We start from the raw sequence: 14097 nt of genomic DNA, 5'->3' as shown, positions 1-14097 counted from the left end.
TTCTAGAAATTAACCATGTGTAATTTCTAAGAATTTCATCATTAGATAATTATTATTCATTCTTAAAATTTTATTAAAGTTTTATTTTATATCTTTATTATAATTTTAAAAATAACTTCTTTAATATTTTTTTAAAAAAAATCAAATGAAATATATCACAAATAAATAAATAATAAAAATTAAATAAACAAAACTCATAAGTAAATAAATAAATAAAATAGAGAAAAAAAAAGAAAATAATACCAAAATAACACGACTCGACTTGGCAACTAGAGGAGAGTTTGGCTACTGGCACAAAATTAGTTGGAAATGTTTGAGAAGCAGTTCAGCTCGGTTAGGTTTGGGCTGTTGGAATGGATTACAATTCAGGTCGAATGGTATGGGTCGGATCCAAACCATGGGGCAACATGGGGATCTTGAAATTTGTTTAACAAAAAAATGACTTCGTTTTTTACCAATATATAAAGCCTCAAATATTTCTTTTTTCTTCAAAACCCTTCTCTTCTCTCTCTACTTTCTCTCTCTATCATATGCTCTAACCTCTATTTTCTTTTTTAGATTCTGATGACTGAAATCTTTTAATGTCATTGAGAAGTTCATTAGCCGTTAATCGTATTTTAGGTTAGTTGTCAGATTTTAGGATTAGCCACAAGAATCTGGGTAATTATGTAGGAAAAATGAACTTGGCCAAAAAATTCAATCGATTTCTAGAAATTTCTACAAATTTTGCAAAAATTACTCATTTGCAAACTTCAATATTTTGAATTTATTTGACCCATTATCTTTCTTGAATTAAACTCAAAACTACTTCTAAAACAAAATTCCATCTGAATCAAAACACCTAATTACTGCCAAACTCTTGCTTTCATTTTTTCTTTTATTTTTCTTTCCAATTGCTTTATGCTTGTTGTGCCTTTTGTTCTATGATTTAAAGTGTAAGGCACAATAAGGAGAATTTCAGATTGATTTCAACTCCAAAAATTAGGATTATCATAAAAAAAAATAAAATTTATCTTTGAAAAGTGTAACTTTAAATTTAATCATGATAAAACTACATTATCATTAGCCACTTCTTTTTTATTTACAACCATTCATTCTTTTTTTCAATTATCCTTTTTTTTTAAATAACCAGATAACTTTAAAAAATTTTGATAAATACATGGAAATTAAATAAATACAATTAAAGATAAATAACAAATAAGCATGATAAAATAAGTAATAAAATAAAATAAAAAGGATAAATAAAAAATATATAGATAAACAAAGTAAAAACACAATTTTGACAATTAGGCTTGGATAAAATCTAAGTCCAATTGATTTGGGCTTTTAGCCCTAAAATTAAATCGAGCCTAGTCGATTTAGACCTTGGACTAAATTGGGTGTCTATATTAGGTCAAGATTATTTCCTGTGAAGACAAATCCCGATGTGATGATTAGTATGTTATTGATATTGATTAAAATATATGGTTGAATTAGTATGTATTTTTCATTTGATACTTTATTTTGGCCAACGTATTAGATCAGTCTAAATGACATGTAATTGTTTATGCTGGCTTAAGAGCTCGGTCATTTTCAAAATCACTTTAAAAATTCAAAAAATAAAATAAAAGGTGTCTTCCATTTGAGCTTAAGAACGTGTTTTTTTCAGGTCGATCTTACATTGTATGTTCTTGTTCTTGTTTTTGTATTTGTTTTCAATTTTTGTTGCTTGTCTTTCTTCAATGTCTAGGCCTCTATTGACCTGTCAGTCTACTTTCTAGTCTTTCTTTTCAATAATATGACATAACACTGTTGTGCTATGAATTGGTCTCTCCTTACCTTTTTGACCCCCTAAGGTGTTAGAAATTTTACTTTCAAATAGGAGGCTGAGCCTATAAGTTGCATAACAAATTGGCTAGGTCAGCCTAATATCATATTATAAGGAGATGGGATGTCCACAACCATGAACTCTGTGACCAAGGTGACTATCATCGGTTTTATCCTCAAAGAGATCGATAATTTAATAGTCCTTTTTATTAGTACCTACTTATTCTCAAATCCTATTAGGGTTATAGTAATCGGATGGAACTGGTTTTCCTTTATTCTCATATTTTTCATGGTGTCATAACACATGACGTCGATCAAACTCTCATTACTAAATAGGATCTTATTGACCACGAAGTTATATACTATAGCTATAGTTACTATGGTGTTGTCATAGGGGTGTTGGATTCCTTTCAAATCTTTCAAATTGAACAAAATGGGTTCATTTTTCCAATCTTTTTTCTTCTTCTTTAAAGAACCAATGGCCATGATCATATTCAGGTTGAATTTTTTGTTGGTCGAGGTTAAGCTGCCTTTAATAATCACATTGATTACTCTTACGATCAGCTTAAAATTATTAGTTAGGCCTTCTTTTTGTCTTGGCTCTTCTCCTAGGACTTTCTTTTTCTTATTTTCCTTTTGCTTGCTTTCCCTATCCCTTATGGGCTTTCTTCGATCACTTCTATAATCCGATCTATTCTACCCTTATTTCCTTTAGTCCATAAACCTCTTTAGCTAACCTTTTCTAATCAGGGCTTTGATATCATTTTTTAGGTCAATGCAATCCTTAATGTTATGGCTTATGTCCTTATGGAAGGCATTTTTTTTTGTCGGATCTTTCATTGTATTTTGCTTCAATGGCTTCGACCATCTGAGCTCTTGATTTCTCTTAATTTACATCAAAATCCTCTTTTATGAGGTATTTAGTGCAATATAATTTCTTTCTTCACTGAGACGCCAGGGCCTTATTTTATCTCATTCTTGAAAGAAGATCGTAAAAATTTTATGTTTCTTACGATTGAAGGGGGGATGGGCCTCTCTCACCTCAGTCATTGAAGAAGAGGGATGAGTCTTTCTCACTTTGGTTATTTTTTATTGTAAATTTAGCATTTAGATATTTTTCAACTATAAGTAAGACGTCGGCTAAAGTTTTAGGTGGCTCTAATGATAGGATTAGCTTTAGGTGGTACTTTTTGTCATTGAATCCACTTGTTAGGGTGGTTACAACAACCATTTGTTCTAGGTTTTTTTACCTGTAAAGCTTCTATATTTAAGGGTTCATTATAGCCTTGGTGGATCAATATCAAGCTTAATGTTGTCTTTTTCGATCTTCGACTACTTACAAAACATTATAGGAATGAATGGCTAAGCTCTTTAAATGTTATGATTGACTTTAGTTTTAAATTGCTATACCCAAGATTGAGTTGCACCTTTGAAGGTAGTAACAAGGCTCTTCCACATTAGAGCTTCGTTTGCACCCTACATTATCATGTTAGTTCTATAAAATTCTAGATGATTGAAAGGGTCAGAAATATCGTCATAAATTTTTAAAGTCGGTATTTTGAACCTTTTTGGAAGCATAGCTTTTTCAATCTCTTCGATGAAAAGTGAGGTCTCCAAAACTTTAAGCTCGTCCTCGAAAGCTATTACCTTTGCTTTTAGCTCTTTTTTCATAGCCTACCTATGAGTTTCCAAGTCTTTGTTTGGTTAGGTTCGAGATTTATTTATTTGGATTTTTGTGTCGTGGCATGTGTCGAGTTGTGACTGGGTTAGTGGCAAGCTGGGGTGTTATGGTTTTCTTCTTTGGAGGTTGAAAAGGCTTCCATCTTTTCATAACTTAGCTATCTTTTTGCAGCTTGTCGGCCAAAGGTGACTAGGTTGTGCATTTTCGAAGCCTGTGAAAAGGTATCATCTACAACATCTGTTTAAAAGCTTGTATCTACTCAATTAGGGCCTAGAACTACTCCATGGTCCGACCAACTTGTTGTGGGGAAAGTCAATCCAAATGCTGGCTATTGTGTGTTTCTATTCTGGCTAGGGCGGTCGTCTCTCCTTCATTCAAAGTTCTTTTCCTAGGTGGCATTGTTTTATGCTTAGCTAACGAATGGAAAAGCCCTTTACCTGGCACGCCAAATGTTGATGCCAAGCTTCGATGTGAGGGTGTTCCTGGAAAGATAGAAGTGGAAAGTGGTTAGAGGCAAAGGAAATGAGTGTTCTTTGCGTTTACACTCTGACGTGCAAGTTAGAGAAGATGTTAAAAGGAAAGAAAGATAGGAAATTAAGGTAAGAGGGATCTTGGCATGATAATGCCCGGATGTCTATATTTATTAATGAAAGGCAGGGGATCAATGGAAGACAATAATGACGTGGCCGAACTGATGTGGCATTGAATGTGTCAAGCAGATCCGATCAGGTTAGCGCAAATATTCGAATTACCCTTGACTGTCTACCAAGAGCTCTTAATAAAAAAGAAAACCATCATACCTTTTTGACCACTAAATGCTCCCAACAGAATCCAATTGAAGTCAATGTAACTCAATTCTTCTGGACTGCAAGTTTCGAGTTTTGAACCGTAACCACGGGAAAGTGCCTTCCCGTCCGAAGAAGAGTGCAAGATTCTCTCGCTTTTGGTATTGGATGGATAACAGGCTGGTGCCAAATGGGATTCCAACACGGCTTTGTGGGTCGACCTTGAATAATTGCCTTCCAAATTGTTATAAATGAATTGCTTTGAGAATTTCATACCGCCGAAGATTTGGAAAGGTTAATGCAGAGTGGATGGAGATTGTTCATGAATAAGTCAATCCGTTTCTTCTAGTTCTGCTGGAGGATTGCAAGAAGTTGATTCTTTGTTTGTTTGTTTGTTTTTTTTTTTTTTTTTCTTAAGCAATAACTGGAAAGGATAATGGGACAACGAAGATCCTGCCAAATATGGGGATCGGGGGATCCAGGAGGTTGGTGGCTTTAGGTATATATATTTGATATGTAGAATACTAATACTAAAGTGTTGTTAGGCGATAATTTTTCGATAGTGGGATCTAATCTCAGCATATTATTTAAGTCCTAAACGATGAGGGTAAGACAGTACTGTGAAATGGCAGTCCAAACCATGGTTTCACATTGTTGCTAAAGCTTTCATCAAATGCTAATCTTTCCTGTGGACATTGTTTCTTTATTTCGGTTACTTTTTTATTCGTAAGATTCTAGGGCTGGAAAGATGGGGAGATCTTAATTACTATGAACTTTTAGGTAAGAACTATAACTATGGCGATGTTACAAATTATTCCTATAAGTTATGAAAAAGACAAGTTCAAACGTATATATCTAAAATTCTATCTGAAGTAAGTTCGAAAAGAATTTTAAGATTAGAAACTCAAATTGGGTCGTTTTCAAGCAAATCTGCTAAGCTATTCTCGACACATAGAATTACATACACTCATAATTGACCCATCCAGCCAGGCCGAAAGAATTCCCCTGCCTACTTACTTTTGGGTAGATACATTGGAGCCCACCAACTGCAGGTTGGTGACAACTCAGTACAGATGGTTCTTCAACAGGAAATCCAAGCAATGACAGTAATTGGAGAACATAAAGGGCACTGGATTTCGGGCTCCTCCAGAGTCCAGACATATCCCTCAAGCCTCAAGTGTTGAAGCTAAGCTACGGGCGCTGAGGGATGGACTAAGTCTTGCTCCTATATGTCAGGAACCTAGAAATGGAATTAGAAGCCACAAAAAATTCCAACCATTTCCTTAAAGACATTAGTGTTTCATAGCAGAACATTCGTGAAGAATTTCCACCAGAAGACAATAACGCACATTTTTCCATTTAAGGGAATCGCTGCAATCACGCCCCTGCCATGTGAGAAGTGAATGGGGAAGCCATCTATCTACTTATTTAGCTACTTCCTCTTTGTTTAGATGTTTTCTCTGTGACACCAGACTTATAACCCATTTGTTGAAGGCTTCGGCTTAAGGAGTGATGGTGTACCAATCTATTTTATAATTCTATGCATGCTTGCTTTTTCCACAAAACAAAAAACCTCAATGTTATATTAGGCATGCCATTCAACGAGTTTGATTTGAAAACTAAGTTGAATAATTTAAGAGTGTGTATATTATTCGCCACCATGTTTGACAAAAAACAGAAAGAAAAAAAAAAACCCTTCATATTTTTAAACCCCTCACGGTGGAAGATCAAGGCAGTCACAACCATCCGGCTCCCAAGTATGGTCGTCATAAATTTTCAAAAACCACCCAAACAAGTCTAAACCAGTAGCCTCACCCTAAAAGAATATTCATATAAGAGGATGTTTAAGAAAGAGGAACACAAAAATAAACGACAGATTCATAAACATTTCAAGAGAGCAAATAAAATACGCAGGCATCCGAGTATTCCTCCATTACAACATAGAGAAGAAATCATTCATAGAAATAAATATCTACCGTAAAAAGTTCAAACTATAACCTATACAGCCAAACCCAAACAAGATACAAAGCCTCTCCCTATCCTAAATGGCTGGCAAAGGAAGAAATGTGTGACCTAGAAAAAGGAAGTAAAACAAACCAATCTATCAAGACAACCCAGTCAGCAAGGCAGAAAGAGGCTATGAGGGATTTCCAAGACAGATTTAACATTTGAAGCCATGGCAGATTGACAGCACAATGATAAGAATCAAGGCAATAAGGATACCCAAAACAATCAATTTTATCTTCATGTTCTGAATCCACATCTTTCTTCTCATCTTAGTTCCCTGCTGCCTAAAATCTTGTGCCTGTAGTTCAAATATCAAATTAAAAGCATCACATGGTGCACCAACATAAGAGCTATAAAGAAACCATACAAGACAAAGTATTTATATTAGAAACTTAGGTTGATAAGAATTATAATAATTTTTTAAACCAAGTTTGATAAGGAAACAGCTTCACCAAAGTACAATAGAAACATTGTTTCAGTTACCCATAAAAAGCAGTTTGAATAGGACTAACCTGGGAGTGAAGGTTCTCAGTTTTATCCACCAGCAACTCAATCTTCTCACCACGGTCAAGGACCTGGTCAAACACAAATTTTACTAATAAAAGAAAACAACAAGCCACATGCAATATGTCTAAAGTATCATTCTATTTTATAACCATGCTTGCAACTTGCAAAACCTGGCTATATATCTTGTCATGTTTTAACCTCAAATACATATAGAACAGTTACAGAATCCAGAGCACCCGATTACCTTCTCGATGTTTTCCATCATAACACCCTTAACTTCAGAAACTTGAGCCTTCACTTTGGCAAGTTTGCTGATCTCTTCAGGATGGTCCACACAGTACTGCATATGCTCCTTCAGTTTGGACCTATCACATATAAAGAGCTAAGCATGCTGCCAAAAAGTAAAAGAATAATTCTATGAGAAGAAACATAGAGTGATAAATACCCAAATTCTCTATTCAGGCTATTGGCAGTAGCAGTTGCAGCCTTCCCTCCACCATATCTCTTGTTGAAGTCTTCCTTAACTCTTTCCAGAAACGCAATTGGAACTTGCCTGCCTGCAGATTCAACTGCAACCACACAGTAGGCTGCAGCACCAAATGTATTTGACAAAATGAGTATGAAACTCAGATTATATAATTTAGGAGTTATGAAAATAAGCAATCATTTCTTGATTTATTTCCTATTCAAGCCACATTCATCAAATTCACACCAGCTGTCAGCATCTTGATCTATGATTAAAACCAATATATTTAGAAAAGGAAAAGGCATCTCCCTTTCTCTCTCTGAAGGCAATCCATTATGCACATAATCAACAGCTTTTAAACTAACATAATATGCACACTTGTGAGTACATGCACCCACACAGAAGATAAAAAACCGCAGGCAGCTGCAATTGATAAATGAGACAGTGTCCTGGTAATGCCTCACCAATGGGTATAATTAGAGGGTGAGATCCTTTAGTGAAAAAAATAATCTTGACAACACATAACTAACAAGGCATAACGAGGACTTTTTACCTTTTCATGTTTGATACTGGTTATTTCTTCACAAAAATCCTTATGCTTCCCAACATCATTTGTTACTTTCTACATATTATGAGCATTCATTTGGAAATACAAGCATAGAACTAATTTACTAGGCAGGTCATTGGAGCAAATCCAGATGCACAGCAAATACGAATTCAAGAATGAAAACATCCACACTGACATTAACTTTTGGGAGGGAGGGAAAGATCAACACGAAATGCAGCTATCTAAAGGAAAGAGAAAAGGGAAATGCATAGAAGCAACAATTAAAATACATCATTCGTCAAATCAGAATGTTTCTTTTGAAATGTAAATATGTGAACCTTTATATGAAGTTAACCTGATAATATTTACACTCATCTCATTAATGCACTCACACCCAATATTACCTCCGTTTGCCTACCCCAAGAAAAAGAGCAACCACCACCCTCAAAAGATAAAGGGTCATATCCCTCATTAACACAGCTATTCTGATTCTTAAATATGCTATATACATAAAAAAAAGCATCATCGTCCTATTTAACCAGGAAAAAAGAAAACATTACCACCCCTGAGCTATACATTCACACTACAAAAATCTTCTTTCTTCGTAAAGAACAATTATGAACACGTCCAATGATTTTCATTTAATCGATCTTTGCTTCTTTTATGGATTTATTCCGCCAAATACATATCTCATAAAGATTCAGATGATCCAACATAAACCAAAGAGTTATATGTACACATAAAATACGTCGAAATCAATGCAGTCAAAGTCCAAAGTTCATAAAGTTAGAATCCGCCGCATCATTTCCTTTCAATCAAAAGGTCAAACTCCTTTTCTTCTCCGTTTTATCCGCAACCAAGCAGAACATAACACAAAACTCAGAAATGAAAATAAAAAATCCAAGCAAAAAACACCTTCCAAATCAAAACTTAAAAGTCCAGATCCAAAACGCGGCAATAAAAATCAGCCGATCAACAAAAACCAAATCATAACTAAACAAAAGGGATCGCAAATCGATAATCATATTTGAATCATTAAATAATTAATCCGAAAAAAAAAACCCCGTAGATCACTCCAATTAAAAAAGCAAATACAAACGAACAAAATAAAAAGAAGATCCAGATCGCAAATAGCAATCAATAGTTTCACAAAACGAAAAACAAAAAACAAAAAATTAAAGAAAAAATAGAAAAGAGAGAGAAAATAAAAATTCTTACTGAATCCATTTTCAACGAGGTAATTGAAGGTGTGACCATCGCAGTTATAGGTAAACTTGTTGTTGGAAGCAGGGAGCTTCTGGAGACATTGGGCGGCGATGCTGGTGAAATTACCGGTGAACTCGGTGAACTCGGCAAGGATTACCGTGCCACGTGCCACGAAGCTGTAGATCAACGTCTGTTGCCCCATCTCTCAAAACCCTAACCCTAAATTTTAACGAAAAAAATTCAATTCGCAAAGGATGAAAAGAAGATAGAGAGGGAGCGAAGGAGGGGCGATGGGATCAAAGAAGAAAATAGGAAAACGAAGAAACTCTGGATTTGCGGTGAATGGATTTATATTTGTTTTTTTATACGATCGACAATTTGTTTGTACGTATTGTTTTAATTTTTATATATTTAGAAAGATAAGTAGAAGGGAATTACCTTGAAACAATGGGGATTTCGGATTTGGTCGTAGGTGGTGGAAATATCAAAGCTGTTTTTCATAAAAAAAAAAAAAAAAAAAAAGGTGTTAACGTGGATCCATCGGGTCAAGAGAGTCACGCGGTTTTTTTGAATTTTTTTTGCTACCGTTTCCAACCGGGAATTGGGCCATTGGAGAAGCTTCTTACGCCCACCCCTATTCTATGAAGGAATCTAAAATCTAAAATATAAAATACTTATTAATTAAGTTAATCTCTTGCTAAAATATATAAAATAAAGTGCATAAGAATTTTATAATTATAAGTTTGAGTAATAACTTGAGTTTGGCTGGCTAGTTGTTACCTGTATTCAAAACAGTCAATGCTTGAGGTTCAAATTCTTTTTTCCTCTTAAATGTTCTCGCATGTATCAAAAATAAGTATGATGTATATGATTTTCTAATGGATTTCAAGCATTTGCGTTATTCATATTTGCATGTGAACTATCAAATTGCATCATATAAAATAAGTTTTTAAGTATTTTTATATCATTTTTAAGATTAACATGAAATAAAATATTCAAAAATCATTTAAGTATAAAATATTTAAAAATAATCTTACAACAAAAAAAAAATTAATATTTATTGAATGAACAATTTATTAAATAGTGGTATGTCATTTTATGGAAAACTATAAAATATAAATTAATTTTGATGAAAATAATTTTTGAAAATTACTAGATAAATTCATTATTTTTTAATAATGGTTCCCTAAAAAAATGTAAATCATAAAATGAATTAAACCATTGAACTAAAATTTGATTACTCAATTCATTAAAAATTTTATTTTTTATAAAAAAACAATTTAATTGATTTTTCATAAATAAATATAAATTAATAATTTTTTTTTGCAAATTAAGAAAGTCTTAATAATATGTATCAAAATGATGACTCAATGTAATAATTTCAATATTATAAAAGAACTCATAATATTTTGTTAACTTTAATCATATATATTGAAGGGCCCGATTAAAAGTTGGAGAGAATAATCGATTCCTCCATGATGAAGACCTACTTGCAAAGATTAATTTTGGAACAAACTCTATGTTTATTCCCACTATCATTATGGTAAATTAGTCGAAAAGTAATATCAAATTACTTTCTCATAGTGATAAAATTTTTTTTTGCTTTTGGATGAGAATTAAATTACTCCCCAAGTCACTAACGTTATCACTCTAGTGATTTAATATCATTTTCATGTATGATTTCTAAATTGTTACAAAAATAAATAATGTAATTATTGAGTGCAAATCACATTGATTTAAAATTAATTACTTGATATCAAACGCTCTCATAAAGTATTATAAAAACTTATAAAAAATAAAATTTAATTCGGTTTGAATCTTTTTTGTTTTTTTATTTCATGTGTCAAAAAATTGATTAGAGTCAAATTTAAATATTTAATATCTGAATCAAACAAAAAACTTAATCCGATGTGAAGCAAACACTATAATTTTGAATCGATTTTAAATTTCTCAAGTTTTTTCAATCCCATTTGTAGACACCCAATTGGGTCCAGGCCCAGATCAATTGGGCCTGGCCCAAATGAGTAAGACCCAATTCAATTTTTATCCTGTATTTTTTTTTCTGTTTCTTTTGTATTTTATGTATTTTATTATTTATTATTATTATTATGTATTAATATATATTTATTTTTTTTTATTATTAGATTAGATCTATATGTATATAGTTATATATTTATTATTATTATATTATTTTTTTTTGTTTTTGTTTTGTAATATATTTTTGGGTTTATCTTATTTTATTTGTTATTATTTTTTTAATTATCTGTTCTGATTTTTTCCCGATTTTCAGATATTATTTTTTAATTTTTTTATACTATAATATCTTTTTATTTATCTTTTCTAATTATCTAGTATTTTTTATTTTGATTTTAATTTTGAATGGCTGGGATTAAAAGATGAAGAATCCCACTGTGGAGGGGAACTCAATCAGAAGAGTCCAATTGGATTCAAAGATTGAATCCCCGTCCAAGGAGGAATTGGGATTGATCAGGAACTCCTGATCAACCCCAATAAAAGGCACCTCTTGGAACAGATGCTACAGGGAGAAAACAGTAAGCAAAGCTACTGATTTGAGAGAAAAAGAGGCGTATAGGAAGCTAGAAAAAGTTTAGGAGTGTTCTGAAAGTGAGAAAAAATTTTTAGAAATTTTTGGCGAAAAATTTTTCTGGAAATTTTTGGAAAATTTCCAGATTTCGACGAAAAATCCGACGAAATTTGAATTTTCCGGCAACAATTCCGGCGAACATTGAAGTTTCCGACGACCAGCCCAGTTTTCAACGAAGAATCCCAGAAACCGATGATATTCCGGCCAACTTCCGGTGAAATTTCCAGATTCCGGTGACATTTTCCAGAATTCAGTACCGGTGTTCTTCAGCTTTTAGAGAGAAGGGAGAGGAAAAGGGAAGAAGAGAGAGAGAGGGGAGGAGCATTTTGCCGAAAAACGAAGGGATTACCTTTTATACCCTCCCAAAACGACGTCATTTTGGCCTTCAGTAACCAGAAGATCCGCGCGTTTTACCGAACCCGACCCGACCCGAGCGTCGACCCGCTTTTCTGACCCGCGCGTGCTGCCCCTCCTCCAAGTCGAGCCAAGCCGAGCCGAGCTTCCAAGCCGCTCCCCCCGAGCCGTTTCCCTGCCTTGAGCCGAGCCCAGCCGATAGTCGAGCCGCTCCAGGTTTTTTTTTTAATTAATTTATTTATTAGATTAGGTTTATTTAATATTTTTTTTATCTTTATTTTATCTTTATTTTTGTTTTACTTTTCTTTATTTATTTTTATTTATTTTATTATTCTATTTTCTTTAAATAAAAATAAAAAATTCCAAAAAAAATATTTTTAGGGAAAAGTTGAAAGTATCAATTTTTCTTAAAAAAAAAATAATAAATAAATTTTCAAAAAAAGGGATTTTTGAGGAAAAGTTGAAAGTATCAATTTTCCTTGAAAATCGAAATTTTCAAAAAATATTTTTGGGAAAAAGTTGAAAGTACCAATTTTTCCTACACAAAAAAAAAAATCATTCTTTCCTTCCTTTCTATCTTAATTTTGATTTTGTTTTTTTCTTTAAATAATCCGACGACGGAGCCTCTGCAAGTGAAACAATAATTTTTCTTGCATACTCTTGAGATGAGGAAATTTTCTCAATTTTCTGCTAAAAGTATTAGAGTCAATTGAGAAAAATTTCCAATAATTAATTACTTGGTAAAATTTTAAGGCTTTTGGATAACACAAATTTAAGCTGGTACCATCTTTTGATGGGCGTTGTGAGGGTGCTATAACCTTCCTCACACGTAACCGAACTCCCGAACTCTGTTCTGGTTAGCAGACCTGAACCTATTATTTTAGGGACCCTTAAGCTTAGGTGTTCCCTGAAAGGACAGATTCTTTAGGTGACCAATCGCACCTAGATAAAAAAAGATTGGTGGCGACTCCCTAAAAGTCAATGTCTAGCGATAGATCCCCAGATCTAGACGTTATGACAGCTTGGCGACTCCACTGGGGACCTTGAGAGTCAGGCCAGCAAATAATTTGTGTTATCCAAAAGCCAAATGAAATTGAACCTTGTTGTATATATGTGTTGTTATTCATTCATGTTTTATTTACTTTGTTAATTATGTCATTCATGTGCATGTGCATAACATGAGCTCTACACCTGAGCTCCATCCCTCTAGGAGGGAGTAAAGTACCTATTGTTTTCGTGAGGTCTAATGCCTCTGCAGTGGCTAGCGAAATACTCCCACTCAAATTGAACCTTTTCCGCTTGTAGCCTGTAATGGGTGAGGATTAGGGTGCCCTACTAGTCTGTAATGGACAGGGATGTAAGGAGCAATTTGAGTACCTTTAGACTCTGACCTTAAAACCGCATGTAGTGAACTTTAAGAGTGCCTACACCTAGGATAGAGCTCTTTCTACCCAATGATAGATATACCCTAAAATTAGGACACAAAAAGGGTGTTTATCTAATCATTTTGATTGCTTAACTTTGTGTATTATTTTTATCATATGTAACATTATACACTAGCATCACTTTCATCTCATCCATGAAACTAACTATGTTGTTTGTCTGATTGTATGCATCTACATTATTTTCATGATCATGTTTTAACACAATCATTTGCATTCATTTCATATTAGATTTTCTTCAAAAAATGTACATTTCATCTGTGTATCAAAGCATCATACATAAGGCATAGCATAACATTTCTAATCATAAGTATGGTACTCAAGATCCGAGGATAGCTCCATCTAGCGAAAACCCTGCTCATCCATACAACACAAGATCCAGAGCAAGGTAAATGGAAGAAGAAAGTTCTCATAGATTTGAAAAGCTAGAAAAAGCTCAGGAGAAGATTAAAAGTGAACTAAGCAAGATTCTGAAGGCCCTCAATAATATGATTAAAGGAAAAGGAGTTGAAGGAAGTACAAGCCAGCAAGAAGTGGCTGACCCTTTGTACCTTCCAGGTTTTGGCCCACCTTAAGTCCAGTCTGCCCAAGAGGTCCCACCACAATATTTTACATATCCAACGTATCCTGGAATGCCATCAGCTTTCAACCCAGGGCAGTATAATAGCTATATAAATCCTGTCTTCACTGA

The 14097-nt window shown here is 33.6% G+C and overlaps 1 protein-coding gene across 2 annotated transcripts; it reads right to left on the bottom strand.

The window, feature by feature from the left end:
* Window positions 1-6128: 6128 nt before the first annotated feature.
* LOC111307887 (vesicle-associated membrane protein 721-like) lies at window positions 6129-9492 on the bottom strand. Of its 2 annotated transcripts, XM_089751299.1 has the most exons (6): window positions 9444-9492; window positions 9018-9224; window positions 7232-7373; window positions 7031-7151; window positions 6792-6854; window positions 6129-6577 (listed from the first exon to the last, which is right to left on the bottom strand). In XM_089751299.1, the coding sequence occupies exons 2-6, from the start codon at window positions 9205-9207 to the stop codon at window positions 6434-6436; spliced, it is 660 nt and encodes a 219-aa protein (XP_089607425.1). In that variant the 5' UTR covers window positions 9208-9224; window positions 9444-9492; the 3' UTR covers window positions 6129-6433. The 2 variants fall into 2 exon arrangements, with proteins under 2 accessions (XP_089607425.1, XP_089607424.1); XM_089751298.1 differs by lacking the exon at window positions 9444-9492 and having other exon boundaries at window positions 9018-9323.
* Between the last annotated feature and the right edge of the window lie 4605 nt (window positions 9493-14097).

The sequence above is a fragment of the Durio zibethinus genome, chromosome 22, assembly GCF_047325235.1.
Source record: "Durio zibethinus cultivar Kanyao isolate XHJ-2024 chromosome 22, ASM4732523v1, whole genome shotgun sequence".
In the NCBI taxonomy this organism is placed as follows: Eukaryota; Viridiplantae; Streptophyta; class Magnoliopsida; order Malvales; family Malvaceae; genus Durio; species Durio zibethinus.
This window is presented reverse-complemented; position numbering and strand designations above follow the sequence as displayed.